The following is a 25297-nucleotide window of genomic DNA, read 5'->3' on the forward strand; positions in this document are numbered from 1 at the left end:
CAATCCTTTATAGACTGGATACTCTGGAAATGTGCCTGGCCTGAGGCTTTTCTACATCTCTACCTCCTCCCTAAACTCTGCCAGTTTTTCTACGTGGGTGGTGTAATATCATCCAGTTTCATGTGATGAGAAGGAATAAGTCCAGGGATTTTTATGTTTAATCATGTCTGCCCTTTGAACCTAGAGTCATATTATCAAAAGCCTTGGCTTACTGCTGAAGGGAGGAGAAAAACTCTTAATATGAAAACTGTTCTCCATTTTGCATTAGTCCTAATATGTCAATCTAAATATTGTACTTTGATTTAAAATGAGCTGCGTCATGGTAAGATGATCCAGTTTCTTAAAACCCATGACTTCTTCACATTGGTTTATACTCACTGGACTTGTCTGAAGGCTGGGGCGATTCACTGCTTGGGGCTCCAGATGTTTTAACAGATGATGGTGTAGTAGTTCCTTTCAATGTGAGTAATAATTGATTATCGGGATGTTTGATATAGGGATATAGATCAAGATGCTAGTGCTTTCAATCATCTTCCTTATATTTCTTCTTTCTTTTTTATTTCCATATTTTCAACAAGCTATCACAAATGCTTAGAAGACCCAGACTATCCTTCAGAGAATTCACTGACTTGTTGCATATGAGTGACTTGTACATATTGACTCATTTGACATTAAGACACTGGAGTTCTATCATAGCTCATCATAACTCACAGTAGAGTCTTTAGGGAATGTTTCTCCCTAGAGTGCTAATTTCAACTCATTTCTTAAAAATCTCTCCCTGCATCTTCAGCCACAGCATGAGCTTCTCCAGGAAACAAACTCATCTCACCTGCACTGACTTCAGATGGGGTCTGCTCACTGCTGGGGGATCCAGTTGTTCCTGCTGATGATGCAATCGTTGCTTTCAAAGAAACACAATGTCATGACTATGAAGCAGAAGTAGACCACACTGACCTATGATGACCAGTGTCTTTACTAGTTTATATACAGTTCCTATTGCTGCTTCAATCTTTGTAAATTTCATATGATGTAGAAGAATCTTTGCTAGACTTTTTTGATTCTGCATGGGGAAATGTGATTGTCTACCTCCTTTTGAGTCATCTATTTGAATCTAGTACTCATATGCTTATTGAAACCAACTGGGTCTTTCAGATATATTTCTGCCTGTGTGCTTCATATATGAAAACGTATTTAATACTCATGATAAAGAAGACATTATGAATTTTTCTACTTCATGCTAAGTTAGAGTCAGGATAGTGAGACTTAACCCTCATGACTCAGTGTCCAAAAGTGCCAAGGAGGAATCAGGGCCACTATTGCCAAAAAAAAAATTATCAACCTAATTTTGGGATAATAGAATCATCAACTAATATAGTCCTCATTCTCATGCTAGCTCATTTTTTCTAAATATACAAGGAATTCCTGAATTTCCTTTTGAATAAATGGTGATATAGCCAGACCCTTACTTGTCACTTGCGGACTCATAGCCTTATAATACACATGCCATTCTACACTTCTATATAAATAAATGGAAATTAACAACTCTCCGTTTGACACCTTCTCATAGCCTCCTCTTTTTCCTTACCTGCTTGGCTGCGGGCAGCAGCTGGGGATTGACTGGAGGCCTGAGGGACAGTAGTGTGTCCTGAGGATGTGACTGTGCTCTCTAGGACAGGAATACATACATGTTGCAGACTCATATGATTTTAGACATCCTTATTTATATCAATGGACTTGCAGGATAAAACATGAGATGACACATTCTTCAACCACATCCAGTGTCGTGAATTTCACTCATACATACAGGTCAATTTTCCAGACCATCTCCTGAAGCTGCATGGGAACGGATGAACAGCTGAGACATCTCTGAAGGCTAAAGAGTCTTACCTGATGGTGGGGCTCCAGTACTTGCAGGTAGAGCGGTGCTGCCCCCTGCTCCTCCAGAGGTGGATGTGGAAGTTACCCCAGGTGTGCCTGCTGTTTATCATGGTTAAAAAAATGAGTAAGAACTGAAAGGGAGACTTTTCTGAAAACAAAGAATTGAAATAGCCATTTTATTCCTCTTACAAAATGAAACTCTCTACTCATAAAATGTTCAGTACCAAATTCATTCTCAAGGGAATCCATTAATTTGACAACATATTAATTTTGGTGAAATATTCCTTAATTAGAAAACATAATAATTGTAGAGGTAAGTCAAATTTGTCATGGAGGAATGTTGATGACTTAAGACACTATGAGCATGTTTTCCCCAAAATCCCAATGCTCTCTAACATACTTTTAACCTCACATGTCTCAATACAGTAAATTTTATTAAAAATATGAAAAAGCATAAAAACATGGAGTCCTTCTGTTATTTAGCAAATAATGTATGCTTAAAATAATAGTACACAGCCGGGCGGTGGTGGCGCACGCCTTTAATCCCAGCACTCGGAAGGCAGAGCCAGGCGGATCTCTGTGAGTTCGAGGCCAGCCTGGTCTACAAAGTGAGTTCCAGGAAAGGCGCAAAGCTACACAGAGAAACCCTGTCTCAAAAAAACAAAAAACAAAAAACAAAAAACAAAAAACAAAAAAAAATAATAGTACACATGAAATAAATTCTTGGTAATATACTTCGAATCTTCTGCAAATGTGGCATGGGACTGGTTCTCATATGGACCTCATCTCTGGGCATATCTCAGGGGATACTAACAGAGAAGGAAAGACCAATGAATAGGTAGGTGACAACCAATGAGTTGTGCCAGCTTCATGTACTCTTCCTCTTGTTTCTATGGGAACAGGAATGTTTCTTAAGGTCACAGATAATGAGGGTTTTAGAAGCCTCCCAAAGCATTTCAGAGTTAATCTCATGTCATGACGTTCTACACCCTTCTCCTTCATTTCTCTTCCTTGAACTAATGATCACAAACAGTTCTGGACAACACTAGTATGAGTCCCTAACACAGACCACCATTGAGATCTTATCTTGCCTGCTGGACTTCCAGTAGTGAATTCTGTGCCTTGGGTGACAGGTGTGGCCTCCCTGTCTGCTCTTGTGGTAACTCCCACAGACTGTCCTGTTGTGCCTGCAAAGCAAAGGAGTCATGCTGGAAACACTTACTAGTCCTCAGAAGGGAAACATGGAGAGATTCAATTCTACACCTCAGTAGGTGAACAAGTTTGTGCTTTGTCCAGCAGCCTACCTCTTTCCCTCTCTACCCTCTTGGATTGCTACTATTGAAGTTCCTCCTCTAATTGACATGACTTTTCTTGAATTTTAACACGGCTAGTGGGTTCCCTGGGTGGGCTGCCTCTCCTGTCTCTTCTGGGTTTAGCACGGCCTAAGTTTCCCAGACATAAACAACATTCATAATTTTTTTAGAAAAAAAAATGACACTACAAAAAGTCTGGCCAGAAATTCTTACCCTGTCCAACATTTGGATAAGTTCCCATGAGTTGTTATGTTGTCCTTTTAGCCTAGAGCAGACCCTAGACCCAATATCTGCCTCCCCAACCCCAGAGTCTAACCTCTCATTGCTCTCAATGATCTGTGGTAAAACAGTAATTTGTCAAATTTCAGAAGTGTGTTAGAAAGCTACTTTCCAAACCACCAGAGCTTTCTCCTTCTTCTAGGAAAACACCTAGTGTTGATATGTTCCATGAGAGACTGGATACTCTGGAAATGTGCCTGGGCATGAGGCTTTTGCTGCATCTCTGCCTCCTCTCTTAATTCTTGCTGTCCTTCTACTTGGAAGGCAAAACACCATCTAGTTTTATATAATGAGAAGGAATAATCCAGTGATTTTTCTATTCAATCATGTCTACCCCTTGAACTCAGTATCACGTTAACAAAAGCCTTGGCTTACTGCTCTAGGGAAGAGAAAGACTCAAAATGATATTGTTCTCCATTTCACTTTAGTCCTCAAATGTCCATCTAAAGTTTGCACTTTGATTTAAAATGAGCTGGGTTGTGGAAAGGCGATCCATTTTATAAAAACCCATGACACCCTCACATCAGTATATACTTACTTGACTTGTCTGAAGGCTGGGTTGATTCACTGCTTGGGGCTCCAGATGTTTCCCCAGCTGATGGTGTAGTAGGCCCTTTCAAAATGAACAATAATTTACTATCAGAATGTTTGATTCCGATGTATTGATCTGAATGCTAATGCTTTCAATTATTTTTCTTAAATTCCATCATTCTTTATCTTCCTATTTTCATTAAGCAGTCACAAAATCTGTCATAATCTAATATATACTCAGAGAATCACTGACCTGTTGGATGTGAATGAAATTGTAAACATTGACTAGTTTGACATTAAGACACTGGAGTACTACATCATAGTTCTCCAACCTCATGAGAGCCCATTGTAGAACCTTTAAGAGATGGATCTCCTCAGCTTTAGCCTCCTATTGCTGTGGGATGGTCTGTATATCAAGTGTGTTGCTGACTGGTCAATAAATAAATCACTGATTGGCCAGTGGCCATGCAGGAAGTATAGGCGGGACAAGGAGGAGAATAAAGCTGGGAAGTGGAAGGCTGACTCAGAGACACTGCCAGCCGCCACGATGACAAACAGCATGTGAAGATGCCAGTAAGCCACGAGCAACGTGGCAAGGTATAGATTTATAGAGATGTACTAATTTAAGCTGTAGGAACAGTTAGCAAGAAGCCTGCCATGGCCATACAATTTGTAAGCAATGTAAGTCTCTGTGTTTACTTGGTTGGGTCTGAGCGGCTGTGGGACTGGCAGGTGAGAGAGATTTGTCCTGACTGTGGGCCAGGCAAGAAAACTCTAGCTACATCCTACTTTCAGTTTATTTCCTTTTTTTTTTTCCAGACAAGGTTTCTCTGTGTAGCTTTGTGCCTTTCCTGGAACTTGCTTTGTAGACCAGGCTGGCCTCAAAATCACAGAGATCCCCCTGCCTCTGCCTTCCGAGTACTGGGATTTAAGGTATGCACCACCACCGCCAGGCCAGACTTTTATTTCTTAAAAATCTCTCTCTGCATCTTTGTCAAAAGCATGAGCCTGTCCTTGACAGAGCCTCCACTTACTTGTACTGACTTCAGATGGGGTCTGCTCACTGCTTGGGGATCTAGTTGTTCCTGCTGATGATCCAGTGTTTACTTTCAAAGAAACAAAATGTCAAGAACGTGAGCAGCTCTAGAACACATTGCTCTGTGATGATAAAAGTCATCAATAATTTATGAGTAGTTCCTATTGCTGCTTCAATCTTTGTAAATTTCATATGATATGGAGGAAGCTTTGCTAGGCTCTTTTATTTGCTTAGAAATATGATTCTCTACTTTCTTTTTATTCATCTATTTGAATCTAGTACTCATAAGCTTATTGAACCCAACTGAGTCTTTCAGATGTATTTTTGCTTGTGTGCTGATTCATATATGAAAACACATTCAATAATCATGAAAAAAGACATTTAGAATGTTTCTACTTGATGCTAACTTAGAGTCAGGATAGAAGTCCTTAGCCCTAATGACTCAGCATACAAAAGTACCAAGGATGGAAACAGGAACATCATTGTCCCAAATAAACAAATTAGCAACTGAATTACAGAACAAGATAAGAGAAACATCACCTAATGCAGTCTTCTTTCAGATGCTAGCTCATTTCTCTAAATATACAAGGAATTCCTACATTACCCTTTGAATAAATGGTGATATAACCAGCCTCTCCCTAGTCACCTGAGGACTTATAGCCTTGTAACATACATGTCATTCTTACATTTCCATATAAATAAAGAGAAATTAATAACTCTCCATTTGACTCCTGAGAACTCATAGCCTCCTCTCTTTACTTACCTGCTTGGCTGCTGGCAGTAGCTGTGAATTGACTGGAGGCCTGAGGGACAGTAGTGTGTCCTGAGGATGTGACTGTGCTCTCTAGGAGAGGAAAACAGGCACGTTGGAGACTCATAGGATTCCAGACATCCTTATTTATATGAAGGGACTTTCAGATAAAACACCAAAGACACATTCTTTCACCACATTCAGTGTCATGAATTTCACTCACACATACAGGTCAATTTCCCAGATCATCTCCTGAGGCTACATAGGAATGGATGAGCAGCTAAGACATTGCCAAGGGCTAAAGAGTCTTACCTGATGCTGGGGCTCCTGTACTTGCAGGTAGAGCAGTGCTGCCCCCTGCTCCTCCAGAGGTAGATGTAGAAGCTGCCCCAGGTGTGCCTGTTAATTATCATGGTTAAAAAATGAGTAAGAAAAATTGATGGGAGGTTTTTTTTTAAAACAAAGAATTGAAATACCCATTTTTTCTCAAACAAAATGAATGTCTGTACTCTTATAAAAAGTTCATTATCAACTTCTTTCTCAAGGGATTCCATTACATGACAACATACTGATTTGGTGAAATATTCATTAATTAGAAAACACAATAATTTTGGAGGTAAGTCAAATTTGTAATGGAGTAATGTTGATGATTTTAAAACTGACTTAAAACCCTGTGAGTATCTTTGCCCACCTGACTGCTGTCTACCACACTTCTAGGCTCACATGTCTCATGACTGTTAATTTTATTAAAATTAAGAACATGCATGAGATCATTGAACCCCTTATTATTTAGCAAGTAATGTATGCTTAAAATGATACTAGAAATACAATAAATTCTTGGAAATATACATTGAATCTTCTTCAAACATGGGCTGGGACTGGTTATCATATGGACGACATCTCTGGGCATATCTCAGGGTATACTAACAGAGAAGGAAAGCCCAATGTATAGGTAGGTGGCAACCATTGATTTGTGCTATATCCATGTGATCCTCCTCTTGCTTTTATGGGAACAGGATATTAAGGTCACAGAAAACAACAGCCTCAGTATTGTCCCAAAGCATTTCAGGGTTGATGTCATTTCATGCAGTTCTATATTTCAGTCCTTCATTTCTTTTCCTTGAACTAATGATCACAAACAGTTCTGGACAACACTAGCAGGAGTCTCTGACATAGACCACCACTGAGATCTTATCTTGCCTGCTGGACTTCCAGTGCTGACTTCTGTGCCTTGGGTGACAGGTGTGGCCTCCCTGTCTGCTCTTGTGGTAACTCCCACAGACTGTCCTGTTGTGCCTGCAAAGCAAAGGACCCATGCTGGGAACATTTACTAGTCCTCAGAAGGTAGACATGGAGAAGTTCAATTCTATACCTGACTAGGTGAACAAGTCTGTACTTTGCCCAGCATCCTACATGTTTCCTCTCTACCCACCTAATTGCTAATAATGAAGTTCCTCTAGCTGACCAGAGTTTCCTGTATTGTATTGTCACACTGATGCACAGTCCCTTGTGTGTGCTGCCTGCCCTGTCACTTGTGGGTTCAGCAGGGACTCACAATGACATTTTTATTATCATTATGACACAAGATTTCTGGCCAAGAAATCTTAAACTGCCCAACTGTTGAATATGTTCCCATGAGTTGTTATGTTTTCCTTGTCGCTTAAAGCAGACCCAGGCTCCAACCAGAGCCTCTGAATCCCCAGAATCTAACCTACTCATTTGCTCTAATGGGTCTTTTGCAAAATAGTAATATGACACATTTCCAAAGTGTGATAGACAAATACTATCCCAAAACAAGAGCTTTCTCTCTCTCCTAGGACAAGACCCACTGTCCAGGCATTCCTTTAGAGATTGAATACTTTGGAAATGTGCCTGTGCATGAGTCTTTTCATTCATCTCTGCATCTTATCTGAAGTCTGTCTGACCTTCTACTAGGAAGGTGGAACATCACCAAATTTTATTTGATGAGAAAGAATGAGTTCATTGACTTTTTTTCTGTTCAATCATATCTACCCTTTGAATCTAATTTCATGTTATCAAGAGCCTTGGCTAATTCCCCCAGGGAGGAAAAAGCCTCTTAAAAAATGACATGTTCTCTCTTTTACTTTAGTTCTCAAACGTCAATCTAAATTTCCTAATTTGATTTATGTGAGTTGGGTAATAGTAAGGTGATCCTTTGTCAAAACCCATGACTTCCTCACATCAGCCTGTACTCAATTGACTTGTTTTATTAAAGGCTCAATTCACTACCTGAGGATCCAGATGTTTCCACAGGTCATAGTGTAGTAGTTACTTTCAGTGTGAACAATAATTGATTATCAGAATGTATGATATATAGATCAAGATGCTAACATTTTCAATTATCTTCCTTATATTCCTTTATTTTCTTTTATTTCCACCATTTCAACAAGCTATCACAAATACTTAGATGACACAGACCATCCTTCAGAGAACTCTCTGATATGTTGGATATGAGGGAAATAGTACATATTGACTTGTGTGGCATTAAGACACTGGAGTTCTATGTTGTAGCTCTGCATCCTCATCACAGCTCACAGTAGAGTCTTTAGGGAATGTTTCTCCCTAGAGTGCTATTTTCAACTCATTTCTTAAAAATCTCGCCTGCATCTTCAGCCACAACATAAGCCTCTCCAGGAAACAACCTCATCTCACCTGCACTGACTTCAGATGGGGTCTGCTCACTGCTGGGGGATCCAGTTGTTCCTGCTGATGATGCAGTCGTTGCTTTCAAAGAAACACAATGTCATGACTACAAAGCAGCAGTAGACCACACTGACCTATGATGACCAGTGTCTTCACCAGTTTATATATAGTTCCTATTGCTGCTCCAGTGTTTGTAAATTTCATATGATATGAAGGAAGATTTGCTGGGCTTTTTGAATCTGCATGGAAATATGATTGTCTACCTCCTTTTTAATCATCTATTTGAATCCAGTACTCATATGCTTATTGAAACCCACTAGGTCTTTGAGATATATTTCTGTCTGTGTGCTTCCTATATAAAAAAAAAAACACATTTAATACCCATGATAATGAAGACATTAAGAATTTTTCTACTTCATGCGAAGTTAGAGTCAGGATAGTAAGCCTTAGCCCTCAATAAGCCAAAAGTACCAAGGGAAGATTCAGGGCCACTATTGCCCCAAAAAACACATTAGCAACCTAATTTGGGATAAGAGAAACATCAACTAATGCTGTCCTCTTTCTGATGCTAGCTCATTTCTCTAAATATACAAGGAATATATGCATTCCACTTTGAATAAATGGTGATATAACCAGCCCCTCACTTGTCATAGCCTTGTAACATACATACCAGTCTTACATTTCTATACAAATAAAGGTAAACTAACAACTCTCCATTTGACACATGAGAGCTCATACCTCCTTTCTTCCCTTACCTGCTTTGCTGCTGGCAGAAGCAGTGGATTGACTGGAGGCATGAGGGACAGTAGTGTGTCCTGAGGATGTCACTGTGCTCTCTAGGACAGGAAAACATGCATGTTGGAGACTCATATGATTCCAATCCTTATTTATATGAATGGACTTGCAGGATAAAACACGAGAGACACATTCTTCCACCACATCCAGTGTCATGAATTTCACTCACACATACAGGTCAATTTTCCAGACCATCTCCTGAAGCCACATGGGAATAGATGAGCAGCTAAGACATCTCCAAAGGCTAAAGAGTCTTACCTGATGCTGGGGCTCCAGTACTTGCAGGTAGAGCAGTGCTGCTCCCTGCTCCTCCAGAGGTGGATGCAGAAGTTGCCCCAGGTGTGCCTGTTGTTTATCATGGTTAAAAAATGAGTAAGAAAAATTAAAGGGAAGTTTTCCTTAACAGTAAGAATTGAAACACTCATTTTTTCCTTTTATAAAAATAAATGTCTCTACTCTTACGAAAAGTTCAGTGTCAACTTAATTCTCAAGGGAAATCCATTAATTTGACAACATAATGACTTGGTGAAATATTCATTAATTAGAAAAATGTAATAATTATAGAGGTAAGTCAAATTTGTCATGGAGGAATGTTGATGATTTAGAACTGACTTAAGACCTTGTGAGCATGTTTACCCCCAAACTCCAATCTTCTCTACCATTTCTTTTGACCTCACACGTCTCATGACGGTCCAGTTTTATTAAAATATGAAAATGCATAAAAACATGGAGTCCTTCTGTTATTTAGCAAATAATGTATGCTTAAAATAATAGTACACATGAAATAAATTCTTGGTAATATACAATTAATCTTCTGCAAATGTGGCATGGAACTGGTTATCATATGGAACCCATAGCTGGGAATATCTCAGGGAATAATAACAGAGAAGGAAAGCCCAATGGATAAGTAGGTGACAACCAATGAATTGTGCTAGCTTCATGTACTCTTCCTGTTGTTTCTATGGGAACAGGAATGTTTCTTAAGGTCACAGACAATAAGGGTCTCAGAAGCCTCCCAAAGCATTTCAGAGTTAACCTCATGGCATGCAGTTCTACACTCTGCTCCTTCATCACCTTTCCTTGAACTAATGACCACAAACAGTTTTGGACAACGCTAGCATGAGTCCCTAACTCAGACCACCATTGAGATCTTATCTTGCCTGCTGGGCTTCCAGTGGTGAATTCTGTGCCTTGGGTGACAGGTGTGGCCTCCCTGTCTGCTCTTGTGGTAACTCCCACAGACTGTCCTGTTGTGCCTGTAAAGCAAAGGAGCCATGCTGGAAACACTTACAAGTCCTCAGAAGAGAGACATGGTGAGTTTCAATTCTACACTTCACTAGGCGATCAAGTCTGTGCTTTGCCCAGCAGCCTACCCCTTTCATCTCTACCCACCGAATTGCCTCTATTGAAGTTCCTGCTCTAACTGACACGAGATTTCTTGAATTTTAACACGGCGAGTTGGTTCCCTGGGTGGGCTGCCTCCCCTGTTACTTGTGGGTTCAGCAGGGACTAAAAATCCCAGATATAAATAACATTCATATTTTTTTAAGAAAAAAAATGACACAACAAATAGTCTGGCCAGGAATTTCTATCATGTCCAACATTTGGATAAGTTCCCATGAGTTGTTATGTTATCCTTTTAGCCTAGAGCAGACCCTGGACCCAATATCTGCCTCCCCAACCCCAGAGTCTAACCTCTCATTGCTCTCAATGATCTGTGGTAAAACAGTAATTTGTCAAATTTCAGAAATGTGTTAGAAAGCTACTTTCCAAACCACCAGAGCTTTCTCCTTCTTCTAGGAAAACACCTAGTGTTGATATGTTCCATGAGAGACTGGATACTCTGGAAATGTGCCTGGGCATGAGGCTTTTGCTGCATCTCTGCCTCCTCTGTTAAGTCTGTCTGTCCTTCTACTTGGAAGGCAAAACACCATCTAGTTTTATATAATGAGAAGGAATAATCCAGTGATTTTTCTATTCAATCATGTCTACCCCTTGAACTCAGTATCACGTTAACAAAAGCCTTGGCTTACTGCTCTAGGGAAGAGAAAGACTCAAAATGATATTGTTCTCCATTTCACTTTAGTCCTCAAATGTCCATCTAAAGTTTGCACTTTGATTTAAAATGAGCTGGGTTGTGGAAAGGCGATCCATTTTATAAAAACCCATGACACCCTCACATCAGCATGTACTTACTTGACTTGTCTGAAGGCTGGGTTGATTCACTGCTTGGGGCTCCAGATGTTTCCCCAGCTGATGGTGCAGTAGGCCCTTTCAAAATGAACAACAATTTATGATCAGGATGTTTGATTCCGATGTATAGATCTGAATGCTAATGCTTTCAATTATTTTTCTTAAATTCCATCATTGTCTATCTCCCTATCTTCATTAAGCAATCACAAAATCTGTTCAAAAACTAATATATCCTTGAAAATCACTGACTTATTGGATGTGAATGAACTTGTACACATTGACTAGTTTGACATTAAGACACTGGAGTACTACATCATATCTCTGCAACTTCATGAGAGCCCAGTGTAGGACCTTTATGAGATGGATCTCCTCAGCTTCAGCCTCCTATTGCTGTGGGATGGTCTGTATATCAAGTGTGTTGCTGACTGGTCAATAAATAAATCACTGATTGGCCAGTGGCCATGCAGGAAGTATAGGCGGGACAAGGAGGAGAATAAAGCTGGGAAGTGGAAGGCTGACTCAGAGACACTGCCAGCCGCCACGATGACAAACAGCATGTGAAGATGCCAGTAAGCCACGAGCAACGTGGCAAGGTATAGATTTATAGAGATGTACTAATTTAAGCTGTAGGAACAGTTAGCAAGAAGCCTGCCATGGCCATACAATTTGTAAGCAATGTAAGTCTCTGTGTTTACTTGGTTGGGTCTGAGCAGCTGTGGGACTGGCAGGTGAGAGAGATTTGTCCTGACTGTGGGCCAGGCAGGAAAACTCTAGCTATATCCTATTTTCAGTTTATTTCCTTTTTTTTTTTCCAGACAAGGTTTCTCTGTGTAGCTTTGTGCCTTTCCTGGAACTTGCTTTGTAGACCAGGCTGGCCTCAAACTCACAGAGATCCCCCTGCCTCTGCCTTCCGAGTACTGGGATTTAAGGTATGCACCACCACCGCCAGGCCAGACTTTTATTTCTTAAAAATCTCTCTCATCATCTTTGTCAAAAGCATGAGCCTGTCCTTGACACAGCCTCCACTCACCTGTACTGACTTCAGATGGGGTCTGCTCACTGCTTGGGGATCTAGTTGTTCCTGCTGATGATCCAGTGTTTACTTTCAAAGAAACACAATGTCAAGATTGTGAGCAGCTCTAGAACACACTGTTCTGTGATGTTGAAAGTCATCAATAATTTATGAGTAGTTCCTATTGCTGCTTCAATCTTTGTAAATTTCATATGATATGGAGGAAGCTTTGCTAGGCTCTTTTATTTGCTTGGAAATATGATTCTCTACTTTCTTTTTATTCATCCTTTTGAATCCAGTACTCATAAGCTTATTGAACCCAACTGAGTCTTTCAGATATATTTTTGCTTGTGTGCTGATTCATATATGAAAACACATTTAATAATCATGAAAAAAAAGACATTTAGAATGTTTCTACTTCATGCTAACTTAGAAACTTAGAGTCAGGATAGAAATCCTTAGCCCTAATGACTCAGCATCCAAAAGTACCAAGGACGGAAACAGGGACACCATTGTCCCAAATAAACAAATTAGCAACTGAATTACAGAACAAGATAAGAGAAACATCACCTAATGCAGTCTTCTTTCAGATGCTAGCTCATTTCTCTAAATATACAAGGAATTCTTGCATTCCCCTTTGAATAAATGGTGATATAACCAGCCTCTCACTAGTCACCTGAGGACTTATAGCCTTGTAAAACACATGCCATTCTTACATTTCCATATAAATAAAGAGAAATTAATAACTCTCCATTTGACAACTGAGAACTCATAGCCTCCTCTCTTTGCTTACCTGCTTGGCTGCTCGCAGAAGCTGTGGATTGACTGGAGGCTTGAGGGACAGTAGTGTGTTCTGAGGATGTGACTGTGCTCTCTAGGACAGGAAAACATACATGTTGGAGACTCATATGATTCCAGACATCCTTATTTATATGAAGGGACTTGCAGGATAAAACACGAGAAGACACATTTTTCCACTACATCCAGTGTCATGAATTTCACTCACACATACAGGTCAATTTTCCAGACCATCTCCTGAAGCCACATGGGAATGGATGAGCAGCTAAGACATCTCCAAAGGCTAAAGAGTCTTACCTGATGCTGGGGCTCCAGTACTTGCAGGTAGAGCAGTGCTGCTCCCTGCTCCTCCAGAGGTGGATGCAGAAGTTGCCCCAGGTGTGCCTGTTGTTTATCATGGTTAAAAAAAGTGAGGAAGAAAAATTAAAGGGAGTTTTTTTTCTGAAAACAAAGAATTGAAATAACCATTCTTTCCTCTTACAAAATGAATGTCTCTACTCTTATAAAAATTTCAGTAGCAACTTCTTTCTCAAGGGAATCCATTACCTGACAACATACAGATTTGGTGGAATATTCATTAATTAGAAAACATAATAATTATAGAGATAAATCATATTTGTCATGGAGGAATGTTGATGCTTTTAAAACTGACTTAAGACCTTGTGAGTATCTTTGCCAATCAGACTGCTCTCTACCACACTTCTAGGCTCACATGTCTCATGACTGTTAATTTTATTAAAATTAAGAACATGCATGAGATCATTGAGTACCCCTATAATCTAGTAATAATGTATACTTAGAAATAAAATAAATTCTTGGCAATATACATCGAATCTTCTCTAAACATGGTGTGAGACGGGTTATCATATGGACCATACCTCTGGGCATATCTCAGGGGATATTAACAGATAAGGAAAGCCCAATGTATAGGTAGGTGACAACCAATGAGCTGTGCTAGCTCAATGCGCTCTTCCTTTTGTTGCTATGGGAACAGGATATTTCTTAAGGTCACAGAAAACAGCAGCCTCAGTATTGACCCAAAGCATTTCAGGGTTGACCTCATCACATGCAGTCCTATATTTTAGTCCTTCATTGCCTTTCCTTGAGCTAAGGATCACAAACAGTTCTGGACAACACTAGCATGAGTCCTTGACAAAACCAACATTGAGTTCTTATCTTGCCTGCTGGTTTTCCAGTGGTGACTTCTGTGCCTTGGGTTACAGGTGTGGCCTCCCTGTCTGCTCTTGTGGTAACTCCTACAGACTGTCCTGTTGTACCTGAGAAGCAAAGGAGCCATGCTGGAAACATTTACAAGTCCTCAGAAGGGAGACAGAGAGAGGTTCAATTCTACACATCACTTGGTGAAAAAATTTGGACTATCCCCAGCATCCTATATGTTTCACCTCTACCCACCAAATTGCTACTAATGAAGTTCCTGCTCTAACTGACCCAAGTTTTCTTGGACTTTTGTACTGCTGCTGGGTCACGTGAGTGGGCTGCCTCCCATTTCACTTGTGCATTCAGCAGGGGCTAAGGATCCTGAGACATAAATGACATTTTATTTTCCATAGGAATAACGACACAAGAAAAAGTCTGGCCAGGAAATCTTATGCTGCCCAACTGTTGGATATGTTCCCATGAGTTTTTATGTTGTCCTTGTAGCTTAGAGCAGACCAAGGATCCAACCTGAGCCTCTGCATCCCCAGATCTTCTCATTTGCTCTCAAGGATCTTTTGCAACACGGTTATATGACAAATGTCCAAAGTGTGTTAGACAAATACTTTCCCAAAACCAGAGCTTTCTCTCTCTCCTAGGACAAGACCCACTGTCCCGACATTCCTTTAGAGATTGATTACTTTCGAAATATTCCTGGGCATGAGTCTTTTCATTCATCTCTGCCTATTTTTCTAAGTCTGTCTGTCCTTCTACTTTTAAGGTGGAACACCATACAGTTTCATGTGATGAGAAGGAATAAGTCCAGTGATATTTATCTTTAATCATGTCTACCCTGGGAACCCAGTGTCATGTTATCAAAAGCTTTGACTTACTGCCCTAAGGAGGAGAAAGCCTCTTAAAAATGACCTTCTGTTGTCTCTTTTATTTTAGTCCTCAAAGGCCTATCTAAATTTTGTAATTTGATTTAAATGAGCTGACTAGAGGTAAGGCGATTCACTTTGTCAAAACCCATGACTTCCTCACATCAGCCTATACTCAATTGACTTGTAATGCAGGATCAATTCACTGCTTGAGGTTCCAGATTTCAGTGTGAACAATAATTGAATATCAGGATGTTTGATATAGCAATAGAAATCAAATGCTAATGCTTTCAGTGATCCTCCTTATATTTCTTCTTTCTCTTTTATTTCCATATTTTCAACAAGATATCACAAATACTTAGATGACCCAGACCATCCTTCAGGGAACTCACTGACTTGTTGGATATGAGGGAACTTGTACCATATTGACTTGTTTGATATTAAGATACTGGAGTCCTATGTTGTAGCTCAGCATCCTCAACACAGCTCTAGGTAGAGTCTTTAGGCAATATTTCTCCCTAGAGTGCTATTTTCAACTCATTTCTTAAAAATCTCTCCCTGTATCTTCAGCCACAGCATGACCCTCTCCAGGAAACAGAGTCAACTCACCTGCACTGACTTCAGATGGGGTCTGCTCACTGCTGGGGGATCCAGTTGTTCCTGCTGATGATGCAGTGGTTGCTTTCAAAGAAACACAATGTCATGACTATTAAGCAGCAGTAGACCACACTGATCTATGATGACCAGTGTCTTCACTAGTTTATATATAGTTCCTATTGCTGCTTCAATCTTTGTAAATTTAATATGATATAGAAGAAGCTTTGCTGGGCCTTTTGATTCTGCATGGGAATACAATTGTCTACCTCCTTTTTAATCATCTATTTGAATCTAGTACTCATATGCTTATTGAAACCAACTTAGACTTTCAGACATATTTCTGGCTACATGCTTTCTATAGGAAAACACATTTAATACCCATGATAAAGATGACATTAAAAATGTTTCTACTTCATGCTAAGTTAGAGTCAGGATAGTAAGCCTTAGTCCTCATGACTCAGTGTCCAAAATTAACAAGGGAGGAATCAGGGCCACTATGGCCCCCCCCCAAAAAAAACCAACCATATTAGCATCCTAATTTGGGATAAGAGAAACATCAGCTAATGCAGTCCTCTTTCTGATGCTAGCTCATTTTTTAAATATACAAGGAATTCCTGCATTCCCCTCTGAATAAATGGTGATATAACCAGCCACTCCCTTGTCACCTGAGGACTCATAGCCTTGTAACATACATGCCATTCTTACATTTCTATATAAATGAAGGGAAATTAACAACTCTCCATTTGACACTTGAGAACTCATAGCCTCCTCTCTTTCCTTACCTGCCTGGCTGCTGGCAGAAGCTGTAGATTGACTGGAGGCATGAGGGACAGTAGTGTGTTCTGAGAATGTGACTGTGCTCTCTAGGACAGGAAAGCATGCATGTTGGGGACTCAAATGATTCTAGACATCCTTGTTTATATGAATGGACTTGCAGGATAAAACACAAGATGACACATTCTTTCACCATATCCAGTGTCATGAATTTCACTCACACATACAGGTCATTTTTCCAGACCATCTCCTGAGGCTGCATGGGAATGGATGAGCAGCTAAGACATCTCCAAAGGCTAAAGAGTCTTACCTGATGCTGGGGCTCCAGTACTTGCAGGTAGAGCAGTGCTGCTCCCTGCTCCTCCAGAGGTGGATGCAAAAGTTGTCCCAGGTGTGCCTGTTGTTTATCATGGTTAAAAAATGAATAAGAAAACTTAAAGGGAGACTTTTCTGAAAACAAAGGATTAAAATAATCATTTTTTTCCTCTTACAAAATGAATGTCTCTACTCTTATAAAAAGTTCAGTATCAACTTCTTTCTCAAGGGAATCCATTACCTGACAACATATTGATTTGGTGAAATATTCATTAATTTAAAAACATAATAATTATGGAGGTAAGTAAGATTTGTCATGGAGGAATGTTTATTATTTTAGAACTGACTTAAGACCCAGTAGGTATCATTCCCCACCTGACTGCTCTCTACCATACTTTTAGGCTCACATGTCTCATGATGCTCATTTTATTAAAAATATGATAATACATGAGATCATGGAGTCCTCCTTTTACTTAGCAAATAATATATGCTTGAAATACCTGCAATAAAATAAATTCTTATCAATATACATTCAATCTTCTGCAAACGTGGCATGGGACTGTTTATCATATGGACCACATCTCTGTGCATATCTCAGGGGATACTAACAGAGAAGGAAAGGCTAATGTATAGGTAGGTGACAATCAATGAGTTGTCATATCTCCATTTGCCCCTTCTTTTGTTTCTATGGGAACAGGAATGTTTCTTAAGGTCACAGATAATAAGGGTCTCAGAAGCCTCCCAAAGCATTTCAGAGTTAACATCATGCCATGAAGTTCTACACTCTGCTCCTTCATCACCTTTCCTTCAACTAAGGATCACAAACAGTTCTGGACAACACTAACACAGACCACCATTGAGATTTTATCTTGCCTGCTGGGCTTCCAGAGGTAACTTCTGTGCCTTGGGTGACAGGTGTGGCCTCCCGGTCTGCTCTTGTGGTAACTCCCACAGACTGTCCTGTTGTGCCTGAGAAGCAAAGGAGCCATGCTGGAAACACTTACTAGTCCTCAGAAGGGAGACATGGAGAGGTTCAATTCTACACCTCACTAGGTGAACAAGTCTGTACTTTGCTCAGCAGCCTACCTGTTTCCGCTCTACCCACTGAGTTGCTACTAATGAAGGTCCTGCTCTAACTGACCTGAGTTTCCTTGGATTTTAGCACTGCTGCTGGGTGTCCTGAGTGTACTGCCTCCCCTGTCCCTTGTGCATTCAGCAGGGACTAAGTTCCCTGAGATATGAATGACATTTTTATTTTCCTTAGGAATAATGACACAAAAAAAAGACTGGCCAGGAAATCTTATTCTTCCTAACTGTTGGATATGTTCCCATGAGTTGTTATGTTGTCCTTGTAGCTGACAGCAGACACAGGGTCCAACCTGAGCCTTTGCATCCCCAGAGTCTAACCTCTCATTTGCTCTCAAGGATCTCTGGCAAAACAGTAATTTGACAAATTTCCAAAGTGTGTTAGACAAATACATTCACAAAACCAGAGCTTTCTCTCTCTCCTAGGAAAACACCCACTGTCCAGGTATTCCTTTCAAGAGTGCCCGGGCATGAGTCTTTTCATTTGTCTCTACCTCCTCTGTTAAGTCTGTCTGTCCATCTACTTGGAAGGTAGAACATTATCCAGCTTCATATGATGAGGAGGAAATAGTCCAGTGATTTTCTGTTCAATCATGTCTACCCTTTGAACCTAGAGTCATGTTATCAAAAGCCTCGGCTTACTGCCCTCGGAGGAGAAAGACTCTTAATAAGACATTGTTCTCTCTTTTACTTTAGTCCTCATGTGTCCAGCTAAAATTTGTACTTTGATTTAAATGAGCTGGGCAATGGTAAGGCGATCCACCTTGTCTCAAACCATGAATTCTTCACATCAGCTTATACTCACTTGACTTGTCTGAAGGCTGAGCTGATTCACTGCTTGGGGCTCCAGATGTTTCCCTAGCTGATGGTGTAGTAGTTCCTTTCAAAGTGAACAATAAGTGATTATCACAATGTTTGATACAGAGGTACAGATCAGGATGCTAGTGCTTTCAATGATCTTCTTTATATTCCTTCATTCTCTTTTATTTCCATCTTTTCAACAAGCTATCACAAATTCTTAGGTTACCCAGACTATTCTTTAAAGAACTCACTGAATTGTTGGATATGAGGGAACTTGTACATATTGACTTGTTTGACATTAAGACACTGGAGTTCTATATCATAGCTTGGCATCCTTATCAGAGCCTTCAGTAGGATTTTTATGAGATGAATCTCTCTAGACTTCCATTTTCAGTTTACTTAAAAAATGTCCCTCTGCATCTTTGTCAACAGCCTGAGCTTGTCCTGGACACAGTCTCAATTCACCTGCACTGAGTTTAGATGGGGCCTTCTCACTGCTTGGGGATGTAGTTGTTTCCACTGATAACCCAGTCACTGCTTTCAAAGAAAGATAATGTCATGAATGTGAGCAGCAGTAGACCACACTGCTCTGTGATGTTGAAAGTCTTCATTAATTTATGTATAGCTTCTATTTCTACTTCAATCTTTGTAAATTTAATATGATAATGAATCCTTGTGGGGCTTATTTGATTCTGCATGGAAATATGAATGTCTACCTCCTTTTTATTCATCTATTTGAATCCAGTACTCATATGCTTATTGAAACCAACTGGGTCTTTCATTTTTATTCTGGCTGTGTGCTTCATATCAGAAAACACATTTAATAATCATGGTAAAGAAGACATTCAGAATGTTTCTACTTGATAATAACTTAGAGTCAGGATAGTAAGCCCTAGCTTTATGACTCAGAGCCCTTAAGCTCCAAGGAAAGAATCAGGACCATCATTGCCCCAAAGTACACATTAGCAACCTAACTATGGGATAAGATAACAGAAACATCAACTAATGCAGTCCTTTTTCTGATGCTAGCTCCCTTTCTCTAAATATATAAGGAATTCATGCATTACCTTATGAAAAGATGCTGATACCGCCAGCCCCTCATTTGATACGTGAGGACTCATAGCCTTATAATATACATGCCATTTCTGCATTTTCATAAAAGTAAATGGAGATATACTCAGTCCCCCATTTGACACTTGGGAACTCATAGCCTCCTCTCTTGTACTTACCTGGTTTGCTGCTGGTGGAGGCTGGGGATAGACTGGAGGCTTGAGTGATGGTTGTGTGGCCTGAGGATGTCACTGTGCTCCCTACGACAGGGAAACATGCACGTTGGAGACTCATATGTTTCCAGATATCTTTATTAATATGAATGGACTTGCATGATGAAACATGAGAAGACACATTATTCACCACATGTAATACCATTAATTTCACTCACACAAACAAGTCAATTTTCCAAATCATCACCTGAGGAAACTTGGGAATGGAGGAGCAGCTGAGACATCTCCAAAGGCTAAAGAGTCTTACCTGATGCTGGGGCTCCAGGACTTGCAGGTAGAGTGGTGCTACTCCCTGTCCCTCCTGACTTGGTTCCAGATGATACACTGGGTGTGCCTGATTTTTATTGTGGTTAAAAAAGATGAATGAGAAAATTTAAAAGGTGATTTTTTTAAAAAAAAATAAAAATAAAAATTATATGTTTCCCTTTATGTAATGAAAGTTCCTACCCTTAAAAACTTTATTGGCAACTTCTTTCTAGAGGGAAATCCATTAATTTGACAACCTACTGATTTGTTTAGATGTTCATTAATTATAAAATACAATAATCAAATTCCTCATGGAGGAATGTTGGGCATTTTAGAACTGACTTAAGACCCTTTGAGCATCTTTGCCCATCTGAATATTCTCCAACATACTTTTATGCTCCCACATCATAAGACTGTTAATTTCATTAAAAACCATGAAGATACATGAGATCATGGCATCCTCCTATTTTTTAGCAACTATGGAGTAATTAAAGTAATAATAGTCCCAAAACAAATACTTGGTAACATATTCAATCTTTTGGATAGTTATTTTGAGAATATTTATCATTTGGAACACATTTCTTTGCTTATCACTGAGGATATTAACAGAGAGGGAAAGGCCAATATATAGGAACATGATGACCAAAGAGTTGCACCCCTAGACTAAATGTGAAAGAGAAAGGGCAGAGCATGAGAGGACCAGCACTCATCACTCTGTTCCTCAGTGTGAACACACTGTGAACAGCTTCCTTGTGATCCCACTATTCCATCTGCACCTCTCCCACTTCTGTGGTTTCCCTGGTATGAGGAATTTACCTCAAATTGTGAGCAATATAAACCCCTTCTAATTTTATTTGCTTTGGTTATGTTTTGTTCACAGTAACTATAGTATATGACGTCTATGGCAATGGTTAACTCCTCCACAGATCCTAATTGCCTTACATGTTGCACGAAATGTTCACTTGTCTGCTGCCTGGGTGACCCTGGATGAGCTCACTCAGTACCTGTTATTGAAGATGTGTTTTCACTAGGAGCTCCAGTGCTGGCTGCATGTGAACCTCCACTCGTTCCTAAGGGCATAAGAATGATAATGATGCTGAAGGTCACAGGTAATTATGGCCACAGAAGCCTCCAAGTCATTTCAAAGTTACATTTATGCCAATAACTTCTACTGTGTGATCTTTGGACACTTTTTCTTGAATTCTTGATCATAAACAGCTCAGGACAATACTAGCATTAGTCCCCTCCAAGAACTCCCCATGGAGTTCTTTTCTTGCCTGTGGGGCTTCCGGTGGTGGCTCCTGTGCCTGGGACTCCAGGTGTGGCCTCCTTGTTGGCTCCTGTTGTAACTCCCATGGACTGTCCTGTTGTGCCTGCAAAACAAAGGACCCATGCTGGTAACATGTATCGGTCCTCAGAAGGGAAATATGAAGAGATTCACTCTGAACATATCCACCCCTTCCTCAGTCACTCAAGCTTCATCTCTACCCAAGGAGTTGCTACTAATGAAATGCCCTCTCTGACTAACCTGGGTTTCCTGGGCTTGTAGCACTGCTGCTGGGTTCCCTGGGTGTGCTGGCTCCATTGTCCCTTGATGTGGCTTCAGTAGGGACTACAGTTCCTGAGACACAAATAACATTTTTATTTTTCTTCAAAATAATAACCTATCAGGAAGCCATCTGACCAGGGAAAATTTATGCTGTCCAGTTGTTGGCTATCTTCACTTGACTTTTTAAAGTCACCGTTTCCCTCACATCAGACCCAAGATCCAAACTTAAACTCTACATCCCCAGCCTAATCTATTCTGTGCTCTCATGATCTCTGGAAAAATAATAATTTGGCAAATTCCCAAAGTGAGTGTGTTAGACAAATAATTTCTAAAACACCCAAGTGTTCTCTCTCTCTCTCTCTCTCTCTCTCTCTCAGGACAACACTCAGTGTCGAGGCATTCCTTTAGAGACTGGCAACTCTAGAAATGTATCTGGGTTGGAGCATTTGACACATCTCTGCCTCCTGTCTGATGTCTGTCTGTCCTTCTACTTGGAAAGTGGAACACCATTCCAGTGTCATATTATGAGAAGTAATGAGTCCAGTGATTTTCTTTTCGATCATGCCTACCCTTTGAACCTAATGTTATGTTATCAAGAGCCTTGTCTTACTGCCCCAAGGAGAAGAAAGACTCTTAATATGACATTGTTCTCTCTTTCACTTTAGTCCTTACATGTCCAATTAAGTTTTGTACTTTGATTAATAATGAGCTGGGTCATTGTAAGACGATCGACTTTGTCAAAATCCATGACTTCCTCACATCAGCCTATCCTCACTTGACTTGTCTGAAGGCTGGGTAAATTCACTGCTTGGGGCTCCAGATGTTTCCCCAGCAGATTGTGTAGTAGTCCCTTTCAAAGTGAACAATAAATGATTATCACAATGTTTGATACAGGGTTATCGATCAGGATGCTAACTCTATCAATTAGCTTCCTCCTATTCTTGCATCCACTTCTCTTTTCTTCTTTTCAACATGCAATCACAAATACTTCCATGATGCAGACTGTCCTTCAGAGAACTCCCTGACTTTTTGGTTTGAAATGAAGTAGTGCATACTGACTTGTTGGATATGAGGGAACTTGTACATATTGACTTGTTTGACATTAAGACACTGGAGTTCTGTCATAGCTCAGCATCCTCATCAGAGTCCATAGTAGAGCTTTCATGAGATGCATCTCGCCAGGTGCCTATTTTCATTTTATTTGTTAAAAATTGCTCTCTGCATCTTGTTTTGGGTCAATAAGGAAGTTCCATATACTTTTTATTAATATATATGCATCAACTGCAGTTGTATAAAATGAATAAAGTACGGACAAACCACTCTCCATTTTGACCACAGCCTCAGCCTCTCCAGGACACAGCCTCAACTCACCTGCACTGACTTCAGCTGAGGTGATCTCACTGCTTGAGGACCTAGTGGTTCCTGTTGATGATCCAGTTGTTCCTTTCAAAGAAACACAATGGCATGACTATGAAATAGCAGAGGATCACACTTCTCTCATTTATCTATATATAGTTCCTATTGCTGCTTCAATCTTTGTAAATTTCATATGATATGGAGAATCCTTGCTGGATTTATTTGATTTTGCATGAGAATATGACTGTCTTCCTTCATATTCATCTATTTGAATCCAATAATCCATATGCTTATTGAAGCCAACTGGGTCTTTCAGATATTTTTCAGCCTGGGTGCTTCATATAAGAAAACACATTTACTAACCATGACAAAGAAGACATTCAGAAACTTTTTACTTAACGCTAACTTAGAATTAGGATAATAACCCTTAGCCCTCATGACTAAGTGTTCCTAAGCTCTAAGGAAGGAATCAGGGTCATAATTGCCCCAAAGTACACATTAGCAACCTAATTATGGAATAAGATAAGAGAAAAATCAATTAATGCAACCCTGTTTCTAATGCTAGCTTGCTTTCTCTAAATATGCAAGGAATTCCTGCATTCCCTTGTGAATAAATGGAGATATCACTAGCCCCACATTTCACACCTGAGGACTCATAGCCTTGTAATATACATGCCATTCTTACATTCCAATATAAATAAATGGACATAGACTCAGTCCCCATTTGGCACATGGCAACTTATAGCCTTTTAATATACTTACCACTCCTACATTCATATTTAAATAAATAGAGATATATTCAGCCCTCCATTTGATAACTGAGAACTTATAGCCTCCTCTCTTGTACTTACCTGGTTTGCTGCTGGTGGAGGCTGGGGATAGACTGGAGACTTGAGTGATGGTTGTGGGCCCTGAGGATGTCACTGTGCTCCCTATGACAGGAAAACATACATGTTAGTGACTCATACGGATTCCAGACCTCCTTACTTATATGAATGGACTTGCAGGATAAAACATGAGAAGACAGGTTTTACACCACATCCACTGCCATGAATTTTACTCGCACATACAGTTTCAATTTCCCGACCATCACCTAAGGCAGCATGGGAATGGATTAGCTGCTGAGACATGTCCAAAAGCTAAAGAGTCTTACCTGAACCTGGGGCTCCAGTGCTTGCTGGTAGAGGGGTGCTGCTACTTGCTCCTCCCAATGTGGTTCCAGATAATGCCCCTGGTGTGCCTGATTTTTATTATAGTTAAAAAAGATATATAAGAAAATTGATAGGGAGATTTTCTTAGAAATAAGAATTAAAATAGTCTTTTTTCCCCCTCTTATGAAGTGAAAGTGTCTACCCTTAGGATCTTTAATGACAAATTCTTTCTCTAGGGAAATCAAATAATTTGACAACATTCTGATTTCTCAAAGGAAATCAAATAATTTGGATGTTGAGACTTATATGAATCCAGACATCCTATTTATATGAATGGACTTAAATAATAAAACATGAGAAGATACATTCTTGCATTGCCTGCTCTGCCCTGAATTATACTCACACACACAGATCAAATTTCTAGACCATCACCTGAGGCATCATGGGAATGAATGAGCAGCTAAGACATCTCCAAAGGCTAAAGAAAGAGTCTTACCTGAACTTGGGGCTCCAGTACTTGCAGGTAGAGCGGTGCTGCTCCCTGCCCCTCCAGATGTGGTTCCAGAAGTTGTCCCAGGTGTGCCTGTTGTTTATCATGGTTAAAAAAATGAATAAGAAAAGTTAAAGGGAAATTTTTTTTTCAAAAATAAGGATTGAAATAGCCATTTTTTTCTTGTTACAAAATGAAAGTCTCTACTCTTACAAAGTTCAATGGCAATTTCTTTCTCAGAAGAAAGCATTTAATTTTACAACCTATTAATTTGGTTAAATATTAATTAATTAGAAAACACAATAATTATAGAGGTTTGTCAAATTCCTCATGGAGGAATGTTGGGCATTTTAGAACTGACTT

The 25297-nt window shown here is 39.9% G+C and overlaps 1 protein-coding gene across 1 annotated transcript in view; it reads right to left on the reverse strand.

The window, feature by feature from the left end:
* Muc19 (mucin 19, oligomeric) overlaps positions 1-25297 on the reverse strand; it is a 194988-nt gene that overhangs the window by 93854 nt on the left and 75837 nt on the right. Inside the window, exons 46-69 of the mRNA XM_059247992.1 lie at positions 24941-25027; positions 24145-24225; positions 23309-23380; positions 21917-22009; positions 21666-21761; positions 21393-21458; positions 20089-20169; positions 18864-18938; positions 16968-17054; positions 15896-15967; positions 13548-13634; positions 13246-13326; positions 12471-12542; positions 11444-11518; positions 9506-9592; positions 9208-9288; positions 8462-8533; positions 6101-6187; positions 5801-5881; positions 5036-5107; positions 4009-4083; positions 1888-1977; positions 1586-1666; positions 830-901 (exon numbers count right to left, since the gene is read on the reverse strand). Coding sequence (XP_059103975.1) covers positions 830-901; positions 1586-1666; positions 1888-1977; positions 4009-4083; positions 5036-5107; positions 5801-5881; positions 6101-6187; positions 8462-8533; positions 9208-9288; positions 9506-9592; positions 11444-11518; positions 12471-12542; positions 13246-13326; positions 13548-13634; positions 15896-15967; positions 16968-17054; positions 18864-18938; positions 20089-20169; positions 21393-21458; positions 21666-21761; positions 21917-22009; positions 23309-23380; positions 24145-24225; positions 24941-25027 — 1923 coding nt within the window. The remainder of the gene's footprint in view (positions 1-829; positions 902-1585; positions 1667-1887; positions 1978-4008; positions 4084-5035; positions 5108-5800; positions 5882-6100; positions 6188-8461; positions 8534-9207; positions 9289-9505; positions 9593-11443; positions 11519-12470; positions 12543-13245; positions 13327-13547; positions 13635-15895; positions 15968-16967; positions 17055-18863; positions 18939-20088; positions 20170-21392; positions 21459-21665; positions 21762-21916; positions 22010-23308; positions 23381-24144; positions 24226-24940; positions 25028-25297) is intronic.

Source organism: Peromyscus eremicus, chromosome 20 (assembly GCF_949786415.1).
Source record: "Peromyscus eremicus chromosome 20, PerEre_H2_v1, whole genome shotgun sequence".
NCBI classification, from domain to species: Eukaryota; Metazoa; Chordata; class Mammalia; order Rodentia; family Cricetidae; genus Peromyscus; species Peromyscus eremicus.